This window comes from Electrophorus electricus, chromosome 24 (genome assembly GCF_013358815.1).
Source record: "Electrophorus electricus isolate fEleEle1 chromosome 24, fEleEle1.pri, whole genome shotgun sequence".
NCBI lineage: Eukaryota > Metazoa > Chordata > Actinopteri > Gymnotiformes > Gymnotidae > Electrophorus > Electrophorus electricus.
The window spans coordinates 2,387,371-2,411,195 of record NC_049558.1 but is presented as its reverse complement, the minus strand read 5'-3'; the positions used below and the strand labels follow the sequence as shown (position 1 = coordinate 2,411,195).

At 46.2% G+C, this 23,825-nt stretch overlaps 1 protein-coding gene across 11 annotated transcripts in view; it reads left to right on the top strand.

Annotated features, from left to right (window-relative positions):
* Positions 1-23,825, top strand: part of casz1 (castor zinc finger 1) — a 153,158-nt gene that overhangs the window by 81,983 nt on the left and 47,350 nt on the right. For 2 of the 11 annotated variants that reach the window (XM_035522412.1, XM_035522411.1), the window contains exon 1: positions 4,528-4,829. The exons of 6 other annotated variants lie outside the window; for them this stretch is intronic. In XM_035522412.1, coding sequence (XP_035378305.1) covers positions 4,607-4,829 — 223 coding nt within the window. In that variant the 5' untranslated portion in view covers positions 4,528-4,606. Of the gene's footprint in view, positions 1-682; positions 878-4,526; positions 4,830-17,764; positions 17,960-18,772; positions 18,890-23,825 lie in introns of those variants that run through there. 3 more of the 11 variants (XM_035522416.1, XM_035522413.1, XM_035522422.1) reach the window with 3 other exon arrangements.

Below are 23,825 nucleotides of genomic sequence, written 5' to 3'. Positions count from 1 at the left end.
TGTTTATTTGTTATATTTTTATTAGATGTTTTTGCACAATTTCGTGTTTCATATCCTGTTGATCTTTCCCTATTTATTTTACAGCTCACACTTTCATAAAACATCTTTGTGTGTGTTTGAAGTTTTATTGATAGTTATTAAATGTCATGGTGTATAGTACGGGCTTTCTGTTTCCGCGAACCTAATGCTGACATCATTACCTCTGCCATTCTAACGATCAGTACTCTGAACCGTCAGTCCCTTTAAATGAAAAAACAAAATGAGGTTCTGTTTAGTTGCAGAAATTCTAGGATATGAAATATGTAATGAGCCATGCAGATATTGTCCTGAAGCTTCGGGTGCTCCCGCCCTCCTCATTTGCATGGGGCTGCGTTAGACTCCTCCTCGCGAGAGCTGAAAGGCTGCTAGAATACACAGCCAGAAAGGCCGGCCCACCAAGGGGAGGGGGAAAGTCTGCTCCAGTTCGTGCTCTTCCGTAATTTCCTATCGCCAACTGCTTGGTGTGTGTGTGTGTGTGTGTGTGTGTGTGTGTGTGTGTGAGAACACACCACAGAGAGAGAGAGAGGGAGAGAGCGAGAGCAAGCGGGCTCTGTATTCTTTCACCTACGCCCCCCCTCAAACCGCGAGAAGGAGGGGCCAGGCCAAGCTGCCAATCAACTTCACTCGTGGCAGCCGGCATTATCTCGGCTACAAACTATTGACAGATTACATGTCAAGGAGTTTGGTACATGATTGAGAGAGAGGCTTTTTATTGCCTACTTATTTTAGTCCTTATTTCCCACAGACCAGCTTAATTCTGATGCTTCTCAGACAGAGTTACGTTATATTATGAAAGTTACATGCTTGAGAGGATTTAAGTTCGACTATACTGAATATGGTAAGTGCTCTTCTTCTCCTCACTGTCTGTCCGACTGGGTTGGAGTTTGTGTGCTTTAATGTGAAAGGTGTGTCTTTATCAAGGAGTGAGTGAGCTTGAATGGGGAAGTTAGTCATGTTTTAACCACTCTGTGTGCGTTCTTGCTGTATATGAACTGTGCCTTTATTTATAACTGAGTGACAGAGCCCTGGGCTGATAAGGGTATTAAATACGATCGGTCTTTACCTCAACTCTCAGCGTCCACAGATCTTAAGCGTCCTGGGCTCTCAAGCTCAAGTATGCATGTGCGTCTCAGGCAGGAGCACCTAACCAAACTACTTTCATTTTAAACCTGGCAGTACCTATGTTTGTTCATGAACTGTAATACCAAGCCACTACACGTCACCCTCACCTCCTGATATATTCTCCCCACCACCCTGTTCGCATCTCACTGTTTATCTGTCCTCTTCTGTCTGCCTCGGTGAGAGGGAAATGTTCGGGGATTTAAAAAAATTATTTCAGACATATGTCTTTATAGGGGCAAAGGATAGAGTTAATGTACACAGGTATTTGAAGTGAAGTGCTTAGCATGGCCTAAGGGTTTGTTGCCAAGGGGACTGAACAAACAAACAGTTGTGGGAGCTGTGTTTTGACACATGTAAAGACACACAGAACAAGTGATATCCGTCTCTTTATCCCTCGGCCCCCGTTTATGGATATTTTGGAATATGCAAAACTGATCTCAGGTAGCTTACTACATGCTATATATTTTCCATGATTTTTCCATGATGTTTTGGGAAATGCGATAATTGTCACTGTCATGTGATACTTTTTCACACCTGTTCCCTGAACATTTTCTTTCGTAAATCACCTTTCTATTAATGTCGCCAAATTGTATTACATGTCCGACTTTTTACTTGAATATTTAAAGACAGAAATTTATGTCAGCGGTAGTCATAACATTTCATTCCGTGTGTCATACATATTTGTTCATGTATGCGTGTGTGAAAGTGTATGGGTGCATGTTTGTGTGTGTAAATATGATCAATTTAATACATATATATTCATTTTATACATATTTGTTTTTTAGGTTATTTATGCATAAGAACTGTAGATTTCTGCTAAGTTTTTTGTAAAAAAAGATTTTTTTTTTTCAAAACATAATTGGATAATTTTCATTTAGAAGAAAATTTCCAGAATGTGTTGTGAAATGTCAGTCAGAGAAATGGCATGAGGTTTGCAAAGCTAACAATTATTGAGCTTTTTTTCTGTGGGGAATGTCTGTTTGGTGCACTTTTCTTCTTTTGTTTATGGTGACAAGATTAATAGCAAGAAAAGCTAAAAGTAGTTTTAGAGTATGAGACAGTTCTGCTCAGTGGCTTTAGGGGATTACAGGTCATTTCTTACACACTGTTTTTCATCTTGCTTGTGCTTTTATTTTCATTTTTAACATTTTTCATAAGTGCTTGTTATTTTTGGTAATCCATTAAAAGTAGTGATAAAAGGAGAAAATGAAGTTGTTTTTAGCTCTTACTCAAAGAGAGTGCAATGCGCTGTGTTCTAGGAGAAAAACCATGTCATGCTCATCTTTATCTACCCCTGTTCTTCTCTCAATTACTATAAATGGTATTTAGGTTAGTTTTTCTTCTCTTTTTTTATTTCCTTGTGGTTTTTCTGATACCTGATGTTCAAAAGTGCAGTGAATAGGTACAAAGACACACCCTGAGTTTGAAAATCTCTTTCGTTTGTGCACTCTGATCTGACTGGAGTGGGTTTATGACTACACAGAACAGTAGGTTCCCCTCGCCTACTTCAGCAGGGGAGTGGAGTTTTAGCCAGGTCCATATCTAAGCACCTTTACCACTGGCCTGCAAAATAGGATGCAATGAGCAGGAAACCGAGCCCAAGGTCTGTAGCCCTCAGTAACCTTTATCACAGTTTAGCAACAACCGAATCAATTTGATGTCTTAAGCAATAAAAAGGCTGTTGCTGTCCTAATTCTCTGGCTCCTCGGATGACAGTAAATTTACATTTTTTAATTAAACTAGTTGGAATTTTTATGAGGGGGCTGGGCTATGCTAATGGAAATGTTGTGTACTGCAGATTAAGAGAGTTTTGAAATAAATTTAGCGGGACAGTGAAAGGGAAAGGGGTTGCCAGACATTGTCTTTAACCCATTTTAAGTCCAATTCTCTTGAGGGACTTCTCACTATGTCAGAAAAAAAGGGATTTTTAGAAAAGAGGTAATCGAGGTTGCCCTGTCAACACACATTATTTAAATCCTAATATATAATTTATAACATGTCTAAATGCCTTTAAATGAGTTTTTTTTAATCATATGAAAAAAAGATCAAAATTATAAAATTATTTATTTTGAGATTATTTAAAAATAGATTTCTTGTGTGTGTGTGTGTGTGTGTGTGTGTGTGTGTGTGTGTGTATACATGCAGTGCAACTCATCTATATATTTAATCCAAATGTTATCCTAATCTTAAATTTGAATTATGTTTGAGATTACAAAGTTATGCACATCAGTAAACCTATACACAACATTTATTAAAGCATCAGGTGTTAACACTAATTTTATAGTTATTCAACTTAAATTGAAATAACTTCCTGCTACATCTTTGATGTAGTGTGATTTTATGGGGTCACTATTGAGTCTGTAATATCTGTGGAGGAAGGGAGAGAGAGAGAGAGAGAGAGAGAGAGAGAGAGAGTGAAAGAGAGCTGAGTCTTGCCTGAGCCAGTACATGTACCTGCTGATCAGATGCAGAACAACATAATGAACTGAGTGCTGTAGACCCTGCTCTTCTCCCTGGGCACTGCTCATAAACACAGTAGAATAGAAGGGGATACGGACTCTGGGACTGTGGAAATGATGCTTAGGAGTTGACAGTAAGACATGGAGCAAGAAAGAGGCAAAAATCATGACTTCCCCTCTCCTCTGCCCTCATCTCATCTCCTCTCCTCCCTTCTCTCTCCTCTCCACTCCCCTCTTCTCTTCTCTTCTCCTCTCTCCTCCTCCATTCTCCTCCCCTCCTCTCCTCTCTTCTCTCTCCTCTCCCCTCCACTCCCCTCTTCTCTTCTCTTCTCCTCTCTCCTCCTCCATTCTCCTCCCCTCCTCTCCTCTCTTCTCTCTCCTCTCCCCTCCTCTCCCCTCTTCTCTTCTCTTCTCCTCTCCCCTCCTCCATTCTCCTCCCCTCCTCTCCTCTCTTCTCTCTCCTCTCCCCTCCTCTCCCCTCCACTCCCCTCTTCTCTTCTCCTCTCCCCTCCTCCATTCTCCTCCCCTCCTCTCCTCTCTTCTCTCTCCTCTCCCCTCCACTCCCCTCTTCTCTTCTCTTCTCTTCTCCCCTCCTCCATTCTCCTCCCCTCCTCCCCACTTTTCTTCTCTCCTCTCCTCTCTTCTCTTCTCTTTTCTTCTCTTTTCTTCTCTTCTCTTCTCTTCTCTTCTCTTCTCTTCTCTTCTCTTCTCTTCTCTTCTCTTCTCTTCTCCTCTCCTCCTCCATTCTCCTCCCCTCCTCTCCACTCTTCTCTTCTCCTCCTCACCTCTCTTCTCTTCTCTTCTCCTCTCCTCCTCCTCTCTTTTCCTCTCCTCTCCTCTCCTCTCCTGTGCACTGATGCAGGCACCCGACCCTAATTAAAAGCTCAAAGCCTTTCCGTCACCAATACACAGTAATAGGCTAATTAATACTGCGAAAGGAAGCACTCGCGAATAATAAACAGGTTGCACCTTTAGGCCCTCAAAACATGCCGCAAAAATACAGTTATGCTTGGTCTTTTTTTTTTACAGTGACATTTATTCTTCATTCCCAGTTCTTCAGTATTCACAGTTTGATTGTATGCACTGAGAGGTTACTGTGTGTTATAGTGAGTGGAGCAAAATGGTCTCTTTGTATGAGTTGCCATTTTGTGGCTGTAGGTTTCCTGACATTTCCTGGAAATGCAGCTGAGCACCTACATGCAACTACAGGTGAGTTCTGACTTTGTGTCGTTTTCAGTAAGAGCCAATGCCAGGGAATGAAGTCATTTAATGTTCCGATATTTCAAGGTGTTCCGGATAAACTTTTGCGTCTCCTGTTATCTGTATTACAGCTCCTCAAGAAGTATAACAAAGGACATTTCAAATTCAAAAGGGGAGTGGTTCCCTCTTAATGTTCGTTTTGTAGTTCTAATAGGACTTGGGACTGTTATATTATTCCATGGAAAAAGGACAAAGTTCTGCCTAAAGATGTTCTTCTGTGCGGAGGGCTCAAAGAATGCCTCTATTTCACGTTTATGATCTTCCACATGAAATTCTAATTTCATGCAAAGTGGGAGAGAGGAATAATCTCCTGCCGCTGATATGGCATATAAGAGGGAAAAGAAGGGTATGAAGAAGCAATTAGCACAGTGTAAAATACTTCAGTCCGTTTGTCTGAGCGTGTGAGCTGTGCTGGTCTAGAATGAAATTTGCATGCCCAGCTTATCGACACACTCTTATTAGGCTGTCTGAAAGGAAGATTAAGCCGGCACAAAATGTGGCGTCTAATCCTTTTAAATGTGGCAAGGGTGTTTAAGGTGGGAACCCGAGCGCAGGCAGGTGGCAGGGTGGATGGATATGGCTGTTAAAGAGGGGCAGAAGAGAAACCTCACTGCGCCGCGGGCTGCCACGTGCCAGCCCAGAACTCGTCTGAACTCCGGCCTGAATGCGTGCTGCACGTTTGGGCTTTTTCTGCTTTGTGGGTGGAGTTTGCTGAAAATGGGAGGAGTTGGTCAAAGAGCTTCTCACATAGTACAGAAGACTATATATGTTTTTCCTTTTCTTTTTTTCTTGTTCTTCAAGATGGTGTCGGTATGCTCAGTAATACGTACATTCAGGAGAATTTGCAAACATGTCCTGAACAGTTATCCTCCACCAACTCAAAAACCTTGAGAGTTAGCTGCAAAGTGCTCCACAGTTTGTTAGAGCAAAAAAAAAAAGTCAGTTGTGTGATGCGTAGAACGACGAGTAGAAATACTCTAAATAGAATCTTTTAAGTCACAAGGAATTTATTATTAGGATTAACTCAGAAGGGTCCTGTTTAGCTGAACAAGGACAAACGTGACTTTTGAAAAACTAATGAGGTTTTAAATATAATTAGAAACTTTATTTCAAATAAACTAAAAAAGGTCTTTGGGTCATATATTCTAATGTTGCATGTAAACTGCCTTTACCTTGCAAGGATCTTGGAGAACAGACAGGTATTGACAGCCATGGTGGTTTATCTCTGCTGTGAAGCCTGCAGGCTGAACCAGGGGCCCTGCATTCTAGCGCTCTGTGTAGCAGAACTTCAGCCACGGTTACCCGCTTAGTCGCTGCCGTTAAACCAGTGACTGACTCCACTAATAGACCGGTCGTTTATCTGTGTGCCGGAAGTCCTCCGCTCCTTATCTGTGCCCCAGGTGGAGGGGGTCAGATTGGGAGCGCACTTCTTCGGGTGCTCCCCATGCTTCTGTTGCCGCACTCAGCCGGCCTGACGTAGTACACGTCACCGAGCTAGTACCTCACGTGAAGACACCCCCCCACCCCATTTGCTAAGCCTCCTTTCTTCCTTCCATTGATAAGAAATAGAAGCACAGGGCTGTGTGTTCCCTGTCACCTTCATCCCCACCGTGTGTTTGCGCCGGAGAGCGCCTGGGCCGATATCCTGTCCTCCCCGGTAATTGACTGCAAACAGGGCCGCTCGCGTCTGAAACCTCCCCTGCCGCGGCTCCCTGTGCTCCTTCTGTTTTTTCCTGTGACATTCTATTCACTTGGGTCAGTAGCAGGCAGCCGTGGCAATAATTACTGTCTGTACATGATAAATCTAAAGCCCAGCTGTTCAATTCTGTCAGAGCCTACGCAGTACTGAGCGGGTGTGGGGTGCAAGAGTTTGCTGTTTGACTGAATTTCTTTTTTTTTTTAACTGTAACTTGATAGGATTACATGGTTCCAGGCCCCACACCTGTTAAGAGGCTGTTAACAGAACAGTTGGCAGTCTCATGGCTAAAGCTTAGCAATTTCTTTTCCTTTTTTCTTGAAACTCTGTCCTCGTTGAGTTTTCTCTTCTTCTTCTTTTTTCACCCCTAAGGCTAGGGGCTTTCCTCTGTCCTCCCGCGAGGGAGAGGGGGAAGACGACACAGTGTCCCGTCACCCTGCCACGCTCCAGTGGCTTTGGGGGCACAGTGCGCGTTCCAGACGCCGGTTGCCCTCACTCCCCACAGGGCAGCTGCCGTCAAAGCAGAGTTTACACAGCCGAGACCCCCGACCAGGTCAGCCGGCCGCCACGATCCCTTCGGTCTTGTCAAGATGTCGTGAACGCTGCCTCCTTAAATTGCTCCAAGTTTAATTCCACAAAGAGAAGAGCTTTGCCTGGGGGGTGGGGGTTAACTTTTGGGGCTCTCTCGGAAAGGTTTTTTCTCTCTCGGCAGGCAGCTGGTGGTACTTGCGAAATGAGTCAAACACAATGTCAACTCTGGCAAACAAGCAACCTGACACCAGGCTCGTGTGCTATTATTTGTGCAATTTTATGTCCATCTATTCATATGCAGTGAGTAATGAATTAAAGGGCACGCTAGGCTTCTGGAGCTAGCCTGGCGTCGCAGAGTGATTTAGATATTTTCCACAACTGCTCAGAACACGACACATACCATATAATGGCTCGCAGACCATACAAGTAGAACAAAAATGGCTGTTTAATTTCCATCCCATGTTAAACAACTTCATTAGAAGGGCTGCTGTACTTGCTCCGATATGTATGGATCGCCAAAAACAGTTAGATGAAAGATATCAAATGCTGATGGCTTGTTTATTTTGCCTCCACTGCCTCACGACCATGTTTGGCGTGTGCCAGCGTGTCATTTCCTGGGGGCTCTCGACACCTGTCCTCCCTCTCGTGCTGGGATTTTCTATATTTGGCTTTAAGTTGAGTTCATCTTTTGCTACAAAAGGGCACTGTTTCTCATTGGAAAGAGATAGAGAAAGATAGAGAGAGACTGCAAGAGTGCAAAGGAGGGAGGGTGAGAGAGAGGGGGGGAGAGAGAGAGAGAGAGGGGGAGAGAGAGAGAGAGAGAGAGAGAGGGAGAGGGAGAGCGCTTCATGCAGCAGGAAATGTCTAGAAAATTTTCGATAAAAGTAATTTCCATTTCCCAGCTGAACAGAGTCTTTGTGATGAAACAGTCTGCAAGATATGATAAAAAATCCAGATCAGGCCAGTAACCCTGACATTATATACTATCTATAATTATACAACATGTCTCCATAACTACGTAGTTCTGCAACCAACAGTAATCTTATCTTAGAGAAAGGAGCAGGAGGGAAGAAATGTTTAATAATCATCATTCAGGGAGTTTTGATGGTCCTGATAAGTAATCTGGGCATGGCGATAAATAAAGCGCCAGAATGACTTTAAAACAATTCCCCTTTCTGCTGATGTGCTGATTGCTGCTGCCTGTGTCCTGTCCGTAGGAAGTCTGGCTGTAGCTGCTCTACAGAGGGAAATAAGCGCTGAGGCTCTTAATTGTTTGGAAAGTATCGGGGGCCCCCGTTCGCCTGGCTGGGCGCCCGGCTCTCCCCTGCTTCATCTCAGACGTGGTCCTCGGCTGCTGGAGGATGGCGTTAATTTTTTTATTACCTGTTTGACTCTCCAGCCTTATTACTGTAGCCCCTTAATGTTCCCCCCGTAACCGTGGAAACCGGATGAATAAACGTCTGCGAAAGAAAATGAGATGATTAAACAGGTCACCCTCGCAAAACAAATTCGCTCGGCCGAGCGCAATTTGTGTGCCACGCGCCCGTCTCAACAGTTTGCTAACAAGAGGATTGTTGGTGAGGGTAGCATGGAGCGAGAATGTAGAAGAGCGTTAGCCAGCACTGAACTCTGCATAATCTGTGAAGGGAAAACAGATGCAAATCTGTAAGCATACTGTGCGGTGTGTTTTAAATATGGCTCATCTCGTCACCTCTCTTTTTACTAGATATTATTATCGCTTTACAGCGAATTGAAGCTTCTCTACCGACACGTCGGTGACATGCGGTGTTTTTTCCGAGGGCTTTCCTTTTGCGTATGATCTCTGTGCCCGCGGGAGGAATTTTGCTCATGTGTTTAATGTCTGTAAATGTGTACAGTGAGACTCAAGCACACACGCTACAAATCCTTGCCTATTTGAATGTATGGCTCCCATTTGAGTCACAGACTATACATTCTGAGAGACGTAGTGTGTGGTGAGTGGTCAGTGAAAGGGCACGTGGGATTGATGGTGGTGCCGCTGGGTTTTTTCCCTCTAGTGGTCTTCTGGTGCAGCATCGTCACTCCTGTGTCTCTAGCTGTGATCCGTCGAGAAGGGCTGTGTGTCCGTCCCTCGCTGTCTCACTCTTGGCAAACTTCCTCCCCAGGCACGGCGGCTCCTGACCCGTTTTGTGCAGAGCTGGCATACTCGTCCTCCGCTTGCTAAGACAGCTCGGTTGCGCCCGTCCTCGTAAATAAGAGTCTGGGCCCATTTAGATGTTTCTGGAAGTATGCCACTCAAGGGTATTGGCTGTTTACAATGAAGAGCAGCTTTTGCTCATTCTTATGATCTTCTTGGTTTTGCTTTTCTCACCAATGAGAGAGAGAGAGAGAGAGAGAGCGAGAGAGCGCGCTGGGCACTTTTCTCAGTCCTGTCGGGGCAAACATGTGGCCCACTCCCCGAGAGCACAGCAGCGCCACCTCTGGCGTGTCGGTGGCAGACGCTGAAAAGCACTTGTGCATTATTGATGTTTTAATTTGTGCAAATGCGCGAGTCTTTGTTAAGTCGTTATAACGCTGTAGAGATAGCACGCATGTATTCTGGGCCGAAACATGAGCTGGTGGCCCACTGCAGGGGAGGGCACCAGCCCTGGTGCAGCCTGGCACCATCAAAGATGGAAAATATCGACGTGTCGCAGATTAAAAAAACAAAAAAAACAAAACCTGTTGATCTTTTGTCCTTTTTTTGTGTCAGCTACACCTCTCCCATTTATGGTGGAGGTTTATAGGCCTTTTACATCCCTTATCAAAAATTATTTGATGTAAATATAATAGAACTGACCTGAAAAACACCATAAGCAAATAATGTGTGTGTCACGCCAGCACCTGACCTTGGGAAAGAATGCTAAGTTATAATGCCTCATGCTAGAACAACAAACCCATAAAACAATAGTTGGGAAAGTGAGCCAGTTTAGGTAAATATGAAAGAAGAACTATTTTGTCATTCCCTGATTAGCCAGTGCAGGAGATCATAAAGTTTTCCATGAAGTGTTGCTTTTCCTTATTTGTGCCAGGAAATCCACTTGTGCTTTGTTGTCTGTTATTCTGAAAATGAATAAGTTGCCAATAATACCAAATTTAAAAGGGAGGTGCTCACTTCAGTGGTTATCATAATAATGGCAAGTATGTATGTGCGTGTGTACCTGCTGATGAATTACCTGTCCTTGATGCAAAAGCAAACAGGAATATTTCAGTTATTTAGAGTGTGAATGAGGTACTGGCCCCACACCTTACCACACCTGCTCTCTCCACCGGTTTTCTTCGTGAAAAGTTAGGTTCGTCATCCAGATGCCAGGCAGGAGCAGCAGTCAAAATGAACACTTGTGTGAAGTTCCTCCTGCACTGAGCAGTGAGTGTTTCTGTCCCTGACCCCTCACGCTGACGAGCGTGGAGACAGCGCACTGGAGTGTCTCTCTGGGTTACTCGCCTGCCGGCTCACACACTCCCAGTGCCCCCAGTGAGCCCCCCCCCCCCCGCTCGCCCACGTTTATGGCTTTATTAAGTTGTCTCATAAAGGAAATACAGTGAAGAGAAAAGACACATATTACTTTGATGATCTGATGTCATTTGTGGACTGCACAAATGCAGCCTTCACTGTGTGCGGTAAGTTGGGGGAGGTGAAGAAAAGAAAAACAAAAATGTTGTGTTGGCTCTGAAATGCAGGATTTCAATTAGGTGTGTAATCTGAACCTGCCTGCTTTGATCGAGCCATTTTCTGAATAAGAATACAGCAGCACTTGTAAAACATTAATTACGTGGAGGTGTGTGTGTGTGTGTGTGCACGTGCGTGTGAGTGTGCATGTGTGCGCGCGAGTGTGAGTGTGAGTGTGCGTGCATGCGTGCATGCGTGTGTGTGTGTGTGTGTGTGTGTGTGTGTGTGTTTTAAAAGAACCGGTAAAGTGTGCTTTATGTGGCACTCCTTAAAGACTGAAAGAAATTGTATTCATACTAAATTGCTATTTGAACCCTCATCAGTGGATAAAAAGAGCCTTTTGGAGCTACAATGCTCTGTACGATATCTGAAAGAGGGATTTTACAGAAGTAGCGAAACATGCCCTCGTGTGAGCATAAGCCTGCCCTGCCAAAAGAGAGCAGGTCTCTGTTTTAACGCCTTTCTCTGTGACAGATGACATTTAGGCCGTCTATTGGATCACATTTCTGACATTATCTCTTATTTCACCATAGCCAGCATTTATTAATAATTCATGAAAATGCTGTGATGATCCTGATAGGGAATAGATACATTAAAAGAATTATTCACCCTAATTATTCGTGTCTAATTGGTTTATTTTGTTTAGAGACATAGCTTATGAATTAGCTTATGAATTAATGTTATTTATTTTTGATTGAATATAGCTTTGTTGTTCTGTCGGGTCTGTAATTCATAGTATCTCTGGGTGATATTTAATATGAGTTTATCTCAAGGATGTATTACATATAAGACTGTGGTAACATTCAGTGTGCATATGAAAGTGAGTGTGCGTGTAGTGGAAATTTGATTCACTTCTGGTAAGCGGGCCCGTGTATATTCTCAGACTGAAATGTACACTGCATCTGGTGCAGATGGCAGACCTGGAAAGGCTTGATTTCGACTCTGTCACTTTGCTCCCTTGGCCCTGGAATGTTCTGCAGCAGGGCAGCAGTATTTTCCAGCGAGACGTTACCCCTTGCAGCGACTGTAATTACCGATCCGGCAGGATTTCTTTATCACTTCGGCTGTGTTTTGTAATCAGCGAAAGGTTTTCTGAGGTGAAAATACTGACGTATTGTAGTAATTACAGACTAAAGTACAAATACAAGTTTTATGATGCACATGTTGCATAGTTCTGAGAGAGAGAGAGAGAGAGAGAGAGAGAGAGAGAGAGAGAGAGAGAGAGAGAGAGAGAGAGAGAGAGAGAGAGAGAGAGAGAGAGAGAGAGAGAGAACTCTTCTAGTGTGTTTCGGCTACTGGTTTTATATGTATTGTTTCCCTGTGTTTCTCTAAATCTTCTTTGTATGATGAGCAGTCATACAGATGATACATTAAATGTGCCATAACTCGCACACCCAGCCAGACTAAAATCAATTGGAATGGATAGTTAAGCTAGAGCTAAAAATCAATGAGCAATTCATGTCCTTGATCACACTGTGTCATCTCTCTCAGACCTGGAGTGTGTAGGCTGGCAGACAGGCCACGGTCACCCCTCCTCTCCACATATTACACTCATTTGTGTTTGAATGGCAAATATATAGATGTGTGCGGAAGTGGTGGAGGTTCCCCCCCCCCAGGTATTGTGTATTTCCAAGCCGATGCCGTGATGTGTGGCTCTCTGTGTTGCTGGTGTGAAATGTCTGCCAGCTGTCCGGGATCACGTTGGTCTGGGCTGCATTCATGGGAATATCCAGGGCAGCAGAAATCTTATCTGCCAATCGGGGCTGTACTGAACAAGGTAATATCCCAATCAAACTCTTAAAAATAGCTGAGGGTCACATTTCAATGATCAGAGTCTTTTTGGCCTCTCAAAATGTTGCAATCAATTTGGATGGCATTCCGGGCCTCCGTGCTGCCAAGCCCTCCCACCTTCCCCAGGGGAGGTAGGAGGGTGGGTCAGGGGAGGGGCTAGAGCTTGGGTTTGAGAGCCGAGCAGTAGGGGCTGGGCACACGGCCTCTCACACCAGAAGAATGACAATTCGGTGTTTCAAAATAGCAATTCTGTCCTTATTAATGGCATTAGTGTAACAGTCAGCATGGATCAAATCAGCAGCAGACTGAGGTAACTCCCCTGTCTCGCCACACTGACGAGAGGGTGTCGGGGACCATTTATACCTCTGGCATTGACGAGTGAGATTCCAACTGCTATTCTCTCCACATTTCGTGAAATGATGCCTGTGGTCGGTGTGTCCCCCCCCCAGACTCCTGTACATAGTCATTCTTTTCAGTTTCTATTTTTCTATGATTGTGAGTGTATTGGACTGCACTCAGAGGAACGTTTAGTGTTGTGTGTAATGTGTCTCGGTGCAAGGTAGTACTTTTACACAGCCTAGTTATTACTGAGCGTTTTGGCACGATCACTTTGGTTTTTGTGAATCAGTATGCCAGCATTATTCAGTCGGAGTTCAGGTGTAATTCTTATTTTCAGGCAAAAGAGAGGAAATTCTGTTGGTATCCATATAGGTGTATGTGGTATATTTACAACAAAATACATTCTTGTTGATGCTTTTCATCAGTCATCTCTGCCTCAAGGCAATTATCTTAAAATTATTTAATCTTGATTATTCTTTTGATTCGGGGCCAACCGCACACAAATCACATATCTGGGCTGCAAAATAATATAATTTGTGATATCAATTTTGTGATCACTGTACTAGCACGAGGGCAAAATGAAGGGAGATGAATGCACACAGTCATCCACGACGGGTATGTGACACAGTTAATAATGCAGGGCCGCCATTGGACACTACTGGGATAAAAGATGACAACAAATGACATTTGGGAGGCGAAGCCGCAGAGGAATCGATGTCTGTTAACTCCGCCGCGCAGCCGTACTCGCTCTCGTCCACATGGCGTCGTTCAACAATGACGGTGCCACTTCTCCCAACGCCGGGGGCCAAGGGGGAAAATCCAGTCCCAGCCATTTGCTGCCAAGCTTGGAAAGCTCCTTCTGTTCGGTTTCTGGGGTCAAAATTTGTTAAATGTTTCTGTTTGGCCTTTAAAGAGCAGTTGTTTGGCACAACAGGTGTGACGCTCGTATCTTTTTCTCTCCAGTAATGTTGCAAAGGGCACTCTGGCACAGGGTAGACACCTCCGATTTAGAGCGAGAGCCTTCAGAACAGTTGTCTGTGCAGATAGAAGGCAGCACATGGCCTGCTGGCTTGCAGGGCTCCTGAGGCAGCTGCCCCCCACAAAACAGGGTTTTGTCTTTTTCTTTTTTTTAAAGACTGGATATTTATTCCCTGTTTTCTGATCAAGCCTGCGTGAATGTTGGCGGCAGCTGGGGCCACAGAGTGTGCACATGCCACATCTGTGCGGCGTCAGCTCGGCCGTCCCCGTGTGTCCTCCGGACAGACCCTCCAGGACGCGGCTTGTGAGGGGACATTTCAGTGCTTGTTATTTTAGGTGTGTAAGAAAACAAGTTTGTGAGATGCACCCACTGACCTGTGGAGGGTTTCGTCCTGGTGTCCTGCTGCAGTGGCTTAGGGGTAATAGTACTGGCGGAATAACATTCCTTCTGAGCGTGTGTACACCTCAGTACTTCTTATTTCTTTGACCGGTGTCCTCTGTCTCATTCGCTTGCTTTGTCTCCTGTGTCTCAGTCTATCCTTCTCTCTCCCTTTTTCTCTCTCTCTCTCTCTCTCTCTCTCTCTCCCTTTTTCTCTCTCTCTCTCTCTCTCTCTATCTCTCTCTCTCTCTATCCCTCTCTCTCTCTCTCCTCTCTCTCAATCCATCTGCATCATGCTGATCTGTCAGGCTGCCAGTGTCTGTTCCAATTAGATTCCACTTAATACACGTAACCTCGATTAACACGCAATCAAGCTCAGATAAATCACGTCCTTTAAGTCTGCCTCCTCTGCCTCGCCGTCGTTTCTCTGCATCATCCTGCTTTCTCGTCGAGCACATTTCGCCGTCGAGTTTAAGATTGCACGCAGGCCTTCTGATTTAAGCGCTGCTTTAAGACCACTTTGAATTCTCTGTCCTCCCGTGACTATCTCTATATTTCAGTGTGCTTTTTTATCATTATGAAAAGATAAGCCTTTTATAGTTTTCAGTAACCCAATTTTCAGTAACCCAGTGAGGCTCGTATGCCGGCAACAAAATAATAAAAAAATAACTTGCAGTTTTAAAGTTAATAATTTAAGTTATTTGTGAATTGGTGGGAATGTTGACTCAGGAAACACTGAGACCAAAGAACACAACAACCCAAGACTAGAGGCACTTCTGTGTAGCCCTCTGGGCTACTGTTTTATTAATCTTGGCAAAAGTGCTAACATTGACATGTATAACAGATTAGAGTTTTAATAGCAGGCTGGGTTAAAGTGCTGGCGCATCCGTGAAAATACCCCGTCAGACGTGAGTACCCCGCCCTTGAGGTAGCACCTCCTCAGCGGAGATAAACACTAGCCTCTTCCTGCAGGGCCATGGGGCAGGATTAGAGCTCACCCTCTCCTCATTATTAACCCACTCTCCTCACAGCTTTCCAGCCGGGGAAGACCCTGCTTCACTCCACGTTCCCTCTGAGAATGCGCTCGGTGCTGGGTTAGGAGTGACCAGTGTCCCACGTGGCTTGCGACGTACACAGGTGGAGGTTGTGGAAAAGTGTAAAGGGAGACTGGCTGAGGCGCTGCGTAGCCATTAAGGGGCAGACAAATGGCAGGGTGTTTTAAAATGGATTTAAAATAAATGTGTGTTTTAAAATGGATTCAAAATAAATGAGGCCCCCGAGAAAGGCTCACGCCGATCCACTTCTTATCTCCAGTTCTGAGTTGTCAGCTGCAAACCTTTTAAGGGACTCGGCCAAAGCCAGTGTGGACAAGCACGGAGGTGAAAGACTCACCGTTCCTGCTGAGTAAAAATAGCTCCTTCCACTTGTTCCTAATAAAAGTCTCCTCATTATTTGGGCTTTTGTGAGTCGTATTTTATTTGTCCCACGGCGCACACGCGCTGTGTATGTATGGGACTTTTTAATGTGTCCTCGTGTCGTTTCACTCCTGACAATAAATAGATAAAAGGGTAGAATTTATAATGGTGAAAAGTTTTTGCTCCCGGTGTATCAGATTGTATTCCTGGCCTGCCTCAGCCGTCGCGGGCAAGTTCTGTAGCTTTAAAAGGACCAGTTTTGCTTAAACGTACAAATACGCTTTTCTTCTGTTCCCAATGAAAAAAAAATTCGAGAATAACGCTGATGAGTTTGAGCAGCTCCAGCCAGGCGGTGGGCGAGGATAATAAGTGTTTTCGCAGACGTCACCCATGATTATTTCATCTGGCTTTTTTGGGTGAATGTGGTGGATTTAGCGGCTCGGCTAAACACGCGGAATTAAATCAGGGCTGGAATGATTTGAAACTCTCCCAGAATCTGTCCTGAATGCACAATCAAAAAGTGTCTGGGGAAAATTTCAAAAGAATGCCTCAACACTGAGTGTGTGTGTGTGTGTGTGTGTGTGTGTGTGTGTGTGTGTGTGTGTGTGTGTGTGTGTGGTGTTAAAGTACAGTGTACAATGAGTAAACTGGGGCAAATTCCCTCTCATTCAGTAATTGGATTAGGGGAAAACACTATTTATCTATTCTCATGCAATCAAAGTAACAATAGTATAGTTCAGGGTTTATTTGGTTCTTTGTAGTGTCCCTCAACTGAACTGAAAATACCAATATTTTGTGTTTAATGAATTTGTCTTTTGTAGTGTTTTATTTAATACCAAATCAAGTAAGAATAATGATGAGTCTGTTTGTGTATATGCAGATTTTCCATCACATATAAGTGTAGTTTTGCGATAACATTTCTTAATGACATTTTTATAGCTTTTGTCTGTAAGATATTTTAAGTGAATTAACATTTTATTTTTATCTGATTTACCGTTATTAAATGTTTATTAAAAGTTTAGAGCAAATGTTTAGAAAAATGAATCAACTGTTTAATATACTTGGCTGCAAGTTCAAAGGAAGTTGTGCCTGGTGCTTTGTTGACTGGCTTCTGGAGTATCGGGCCCGGCTGAGGAGGCGTGGAGGCCCCTGCTTGTGTCCGAGGGTCCTGGGGTCCCTACACCGGGCCTGGTGCTGCGCGTGGAGGGGTTATGTAAGCCCTGGATAGCTCACGGCTAGCGGAACAGCCTGGTGGAGCAGCGTCGCTGTTGTTCAGTGCCAGGGCCGCCGCACCCTGAGCTGGGCCTGCTGGCCCCTGCCCTGCCTGCCATGCCCTGGGAGGGAAAAACGCGGCGTGGGGGTGTTTGTGGGGGCTCCGTAGATGGTGGCAAGTTGGAAAGCTGAAGATGAGAGAGAGTTGAAGTGAATGGGAGTTTGGAAAATTATCCTATTAAATTGAATTAAAGAGGCAGTCTTAATTTACCCCAAGAATGATGGATTTGGATAATTAAGGGTGTTAATGGGGAGCGGTGGGGAATAGCAGGAAAAGGGGCAGCAGATATGGATACACGCGGAGCGGCGGTTTATGTGCCGGCCACTCCGGGCTTGCCTTTACAGCTCTCAGTGATTGGCTGTGAATCCAGCCACACTGGCTATGAAGAAGAACACAGCCTATCCAGCTTTTTCAAGGTGCTCGCTCTCTCTCTCTCTCTCTCTCTCTCTCTCTCTCTCTCTCTGACTCTGTCGCTCTCTCTCTCCAGTGAAAAGCCTGTGGAAAGTCAAGCAGCTGTAAGGTAATATGTTTAGTGAGCAGACAACAGATCAAAGCTCATCTCAAATAGTGAGCGTTTGTGGCTTTGCGTGTGTGTGTGGTCAAGGGAAGTGGCAGAAAACGAAAACAAACACGCAAAGCGAACGTCAGCACTTTGCGAGGGCGCGTGTGTGCACTTGTGTGTGTGTGTGTATGTGTGTGGGAGAGTGTTTACGTGTGTCCGTATCTGGACTGAGTAGTGTTACTCTAGTAAATGGAAGCCACGAGTAATGGACAAGTGTGATTTTCTCATTAAGGGTCTGCTCCTTTGAGGAAGGGCCTGGACTCGACTCCAGTTGCACGGGAGCGGCCGTACAGCCGGTCCGCGCCGTCCTGCGGCCTCTGAGGGGTCAGCTCCTGGTCCTGACGGCCGGCTCATGTGGACCCGTGGGACTGTGCAACACGGTCTGCCCATAGCTGGCCTGCCAAATCCAAAATAAGAACTAATCCAGGTAAAGACCTGGTCATGTACATGTGATTCTGGGACTTCTTTCAGTATGAGCACAGTCATTTTCTGTTCCTGTCATAGAAGCATATATGTGTGTGTGTGTTATTGTAAGAGAGTAGTGAGAGAGTATCAAAACATCTGTAGCCGTCTTTGCTGTAGGGTTTTCAGACTCACAGCAGTGCTAATCACTGTCTATTAGCTTACCTGAGAGGACACCATCTTAAATCAGGGACCAAATCTTTTTATGCTACTTTTCTCCTTGGGAAAAAAGTGAAACATGTAGGGGGCAGGGGAGGAGAGAGAGAAAAAAAGGATGAGAGAGAGGAAGGGTGAGAAAAAGAGAGAGAGCGAGCGAGAGAAAGAAAAAAACAATTTCATCAAGCTAGAGGCCGTTTGCTTAGCGAGAGCTGACAGTCTTTGTGTATGTAAATGAAGAATTTAGACTAATGGAGTTGAACCATTTCTAATTTTGTGATGGCAAGAGGATTTTGATTGAAAGTAATTAAGCAGGCTAGCTGTAAAATTAATTAAAGCCAAAGGAGGGGGGATTTTTATTGGATTGGATAGCGATATAGCTGCTGTCAGGCAGGGGGACATGTGTGACCTGGATCCTCTCTGCTCTCTCTTCCCCACTCACGACTCTTATGTCACTTTAATCTCCTTAGAGCGGCTGGTGTGCATTTGTTCGAAATAATAAAGGAAATATGGTCAGAAATTGTCAGCTTTCAGATCTAATTTACCTGACAGCCTCACGAAAGTGTGTGTGTGTGTGTGTGTGTGTGTGTGTGTGTGTGTGTGCATGTGTGTGAATACGCAGGGAAGGTCTCCCCTCCCCCCACTCCTCATCCCTCTCCTCAACTCGGTGGAAAATGCTTTTGACAGTTTGGAGGCGTCCTGGCTCCTCACCGGCATGGGCGGCGGGACCCTGCTCGAGGTCAGGCCCGACACTTTGACGAGTCGCTGTCTTGGTTAAGATACTCGCAATCAAGGGCGCGTGCTCGCACGCACACGAGCGCACCGCCGGTAACTGCTCCGAGAGTGTTGTCAGAGGTAGAGGCGTGGTGGGCTGGTGAGCAGCAAGTTTGGCTCGTCTCAACTTCCTGTCTGTGCCTTCAAGGTCCTCTCTTCAGGAAGTCGTGTATAACTCTGCTAAGAGCTCAATGCCACCGTGCAGGCGAGACTGGACCCATGCCGCTTTAATTAGTCCGACTCACCTGCCGTACATCTCATAACGCTGCCTCCCTCGAAAATGTAAGTAAAATGCTTCGTGACTCGGTGGGCAAAAGTGACATGGCCCAGCTGTCGTTCCTGTGGAAGAAGAATGCTCACGAGTGGAGATCAGAACTTCTCTTGTTCGAGAGTGTGAAGAACGCTGGTTCTACCTGGAAGTGCAGATGTGAGCTAGCGATGGAGCGGCAGGCCCCGAGGGCCGTGCCCGGCTCGAGCCGGTGCCCGTCACGTACGGGCGCTGTGGCGTTCGACGACCCGTGCGCCTCTGGCGAGAGTCTGCTGTCCAACGGCATCGCCTCTGGCCTCCAGGAGCTCTCTGTTACGGCCTGTCGTAATGCGGCCCTGCCTGCGAGGAGAGGAAGCTGCGCGGGGGGAAGGCGTGCCCCCCGTGAGGAGGGGCTCTGGCCGGCAACTCTAACAGGATTAAACCCCTGTGAAAATGCTCCTCTGTCCTAAACCCCCCCCAAACCGGCCCCCTTTATCAATTAATATAATAAAAGATGGAACAAAGAGCTTTCTCCTCTTTATAATTAAACTTGTCCATCTCTAGAGGACCACCATGGGTTGGTGCTGTCTCCAGTAAAGCATTGCCCAGACCCCTGGCGCACGGCCCTCTGCTCCCAGCGTGAGCTGCAGAGACGTTGGAGCAGAGATAGCGGCTGAACGTGTGGGCTCTACGCGTGCCACCCGCCTCTCTCCTAATGGAAAGAGTGTTCTCTCCATCTGCCGTTACAGATGAGTGGAAAGTGAGATGATCCCTGGCGGTGTCCTCTGAGTCCCCCCCCGTGACAGACTGCCTTCGGCTCCGCACGCCATCCCACTCGCACCTCCACAACTCCCACACTCCTACCATGTGTGAGCCTGTTAACCATCCTGTTTTCACGATATCAGAATATGTACTGTATTGTGTGTGTCCGTGTGTGTGTGTGCGTGCGAGTGTGTGTGTGTGTGTGTGTTAGGAAGAGAAAGGGAGAGGGAGCATGCCAGCAGAGCTTGTGATAGAAATTAGTTTCGCGCAATATGCAAATTTCTGCAATTGAAAAAAGAGGGTCTTTAAGTGACAGGTTGATATGTGATTAAGCGACAATTAGAGTGCTGGAAACGCACGGCAGCGGCGGGTCAAGTGGCGTGCGGCTGAGCTAAAAGGTAGCAGAGAATCGAGGAAACAGTCAGGGGGGAGGCCAGGACTGGACCCAAAACAAATTAACGGCTAAGAGAAAAGCCTGCCAGTGCCTGTCAATAAAGCAGAAAGAGAGAGAAGAGGAGAGAGAGAGAGAGGGAGTAACTAGAGCAAAGAAACTTGGGTAATATGACAAACAAGAGCATATAGAGAATTTGAGTGGTGTGTGTGTGTGCGTGTGCATGAGATACAGACATACAGAGAGAGAGAGAGACATTAGCTGCATCTGTCACTGGTGAGCCGAGGCTCTTGTGTCTGTCTGTCTCTGCTTTAATTGGCTGTGTCCCCTGCCTCCATGGCCGTCTTCCCCTGCGCCCGGCCCACCCCGCACAGAGTCTTCAGGTTGCGCTTTGCAGAGATCGGCTTTGTCTACCAGCCGGACATGAAAGGCCCTGAGCCTGGCCTGACAGCAGATGGCCTGGCCTCTAATCCCCTCTGATGCTGCGGTGGGCAGTTGCTCCTCAACATCTCCTGCAAAGCCCTAAAAACCTGAGCTTCTTTTCCCCTAACTGACCCCAATTGTCAAGGAACTGGCAGCTGTCACACTTCGTTAACTTTGTCTTAACTGTGAGACTGAAGGGCACAGGTTCCTCTCCCTCTCTCTCTCTCTCTCCCTCCATCCTTTCTCTCGGTCGCTTTCTGCTCGCTGTCTGTCATGTCCTGTGCATTCTTCGGTCCCTCGGCGAGACTTCTGGCGATCACGGCCGCTGACGCTTTCCCAGCTCCAAGTGTGGCTCCTTCTCTCCTTCCCGTTTTGCAGATCCTGTGGTCTAGCTGGTTCGTTCACCCTTCCCAGAGTTGGGTCGAGTTTTTTGCCGGGCGCTGCGCTGCGACCACAGATGGCTCGCGTTCGACTAAGAGGCTTTAGCTTTCATCACCTCCGTTATTTCCAAGCTCACCATCGTTATTGTCAGCTCCAAGCCGTGTGCAGACACTTGCCTTACTGGCGTTAAGCCTGTAGATGTGTGTTTCTCAGTCGAGATGGACTGCTCGGTTAAGGCAGGACGAGCCCCGTACCTGCTGCTCAGGGTTATTTCAGCATACGTGATTACAAAACTGCGGTGAGCGAAGCGGGTATTTCACATGATAACAAAAGACTCAAGGACCAGGCTCGGAGGAAAAAAATGTATTTTTTACTTTGAGATAAACACAGATCCCTATCTTCAATCCTCCGGCAACAAGCACAGGCTTGCTGTCTGGGTTGGAACCTTTTGTTCCTGTTCTCTTCTTCTGTTTCTTTCTTTAAAAGTGTTTCAAAATTCGATAATTCGCAGTGCACGCATACCTTAAATATCACAGAGAATTTTGCATCATACGTAACTCCCAAAAATGAATAGCATTGTCAAAGTGTGTGTGTGGGGGGGTGCTGAGAGAGAGAAGCATGGCCTTTAGTTCCTTGGGATGATATTTGCTTTTATCGCCAGTTTTATTATCAGCAGATCAGAATGAGGGCTTTCAGGTTTGGAGAGCTGTCCATTTGAGGGAGATGTGTGGGGCATAAATCCCGCACTTCTGGAGGAAGTGCCTCTTTGGCCAAGCCTCCCATGGTGGCAGTGAGCTCACTAATGGAATTTTTAAAGAATTAGGATGTCTTCCTCCTCGCATTCCCACTGCTGGAGAAGCCTCATCACTCAGTATGTACATTTCAACCGTATGACAGTAACAGTGAGTTCAAATAAGGATGTGAAGGAATTGCTGGGGGGGGGGCGTTGGTTCTCCCTCTCTCACCAACGACTCTTCCAGAGCGCTGCAGTATCAGCCTGTGGGAAACTGAGCTGCACAGAAGAATGCCTGGTTACCGCTGTGGCTTCCCAATTGTAGTGTTTAAGAACAGACTTGTACTAAATGGTGATTAAATAAAAAATCACTCACCCAAATGTTTGAGTGGGTTGGCACCATTATCACCTCTGGTTCTTATTAATTCTACACTGTAAATAGATTCTGGGCTGAACTTCTGCATAACCCATGTCTTCCAATTTTCCTCTTTCCTCCAAACTAGCTGCCTGATCCTAATTAGAGGGAAACCATGAAAAAAAAAGGAAGCAAAAAGTACGCAGACATGCCGCATAACTGTGGCGAGCAATTGTGCCCGAGCGGCTTTATTTTCCCACTCGTTAAAGGGAGAGGGGGTCTGTGCGCGGGAGTGGCCAGGCAGCCTCGGCACGGCCCGGCCCAGCTGTTTGCCTTTCCCAAGCCGTTCCTTTCGGCGCTGGGGATTGGAACAGGAGCGTTTACTGTAATCATGGTGTAATGGCGCTGCGTTAGCGATCCCTGATGCTCCTGCCTAATGGGTGCTGCGCCGCTGCCTGGTGCGTTATTGCCGATTGCACCTGATCTCCAGACAATCGGTGCGGCGCAGAGACGTGCATGCCACTATTTCAGGACTGAGATGCGCAGGTTCTTTCAGTACCTCGATGCACCTGTCCTTGGCGTTCCGGGGTTTGCTGGGAATTTCAAAGTGCCTCCAAACTGCTCGGGCCACACCACTCACCCCATACCTGGGTGACATAAGGCATGAAACAGCATCTTCACAGTAGGAGCAAAAGTATGTTCTTTTAACTTTTCTTTGCCTGCCCCCCCTGGAAAATCATGAAAGAGTGATTTGGCTTGTTGGCAGGAAATGCATAACTCTTGACTGCATGTTAAGGGGGGCCTGGATGTCAGGGGCACCAGCAGGGATGGCTGCCCAGTGCAGTGATAGCCCCCCGAGGGACAGTTAACCCTGCAAACGTCCTCGTCTGGCCCAGATCCCTGAACCCAGAGTGGCACTCAGAGTTGCATGTGTGTAAGTGGTAATGTTTTGTGTGTGTGTGTGTGTGTGTGTGTGTGTGTGTGTGTGTGGTGGGGGTAGTGGTTAGAGGGGGCAAGGTTGGGCTGGGGGTCACTAGTCAGCTGGGGTTGGGTTGATAGTAATGCTTGCTGATGGTTTCGGAGCTCCTCCGTTTGCGAGGAGAGCCTCATTAAGTGCAGGACTCCGCGCGGGAGGTGCATTAGGGTGTGCAGGAAGCTGCTGCCGGTGAGACTGCATTAGAGCTGCCCTCCGCCCGCCTGTCCTCTCTCTTTTCCTGATCTAATGTACTTTCAGAGGAATTGAAAATAGGGGTCAATAATTATGCATTTTAATTATTAACCTGGGTCCTTCGTAATTGTGCTTTTTAAAGCCTCTGTGTGCGGACATGATACTTTATTGCTTTGTTGGTCTGGGCAAGCTCGGGCCAGATCGCGCTTCTATTGGCCATAACCCACCTTTACGTTAGTGCACCATAATGGTGTGGCTTTTTACAGCAGAGTAGAGCACTTCTTACACGTTTGGCTCAAAAAATGTACTGTGTGTGTGTGTGTGTGTGTGTGTGTGTGTGTGTGTGTGTGTGTGTGTGTGTGTGTGTGTGTGTGTGTGAGCCACATTCAGTGAATCATTTTAATTAGACGATAATCGATTGACAGGATGGCTCTTGGTGTG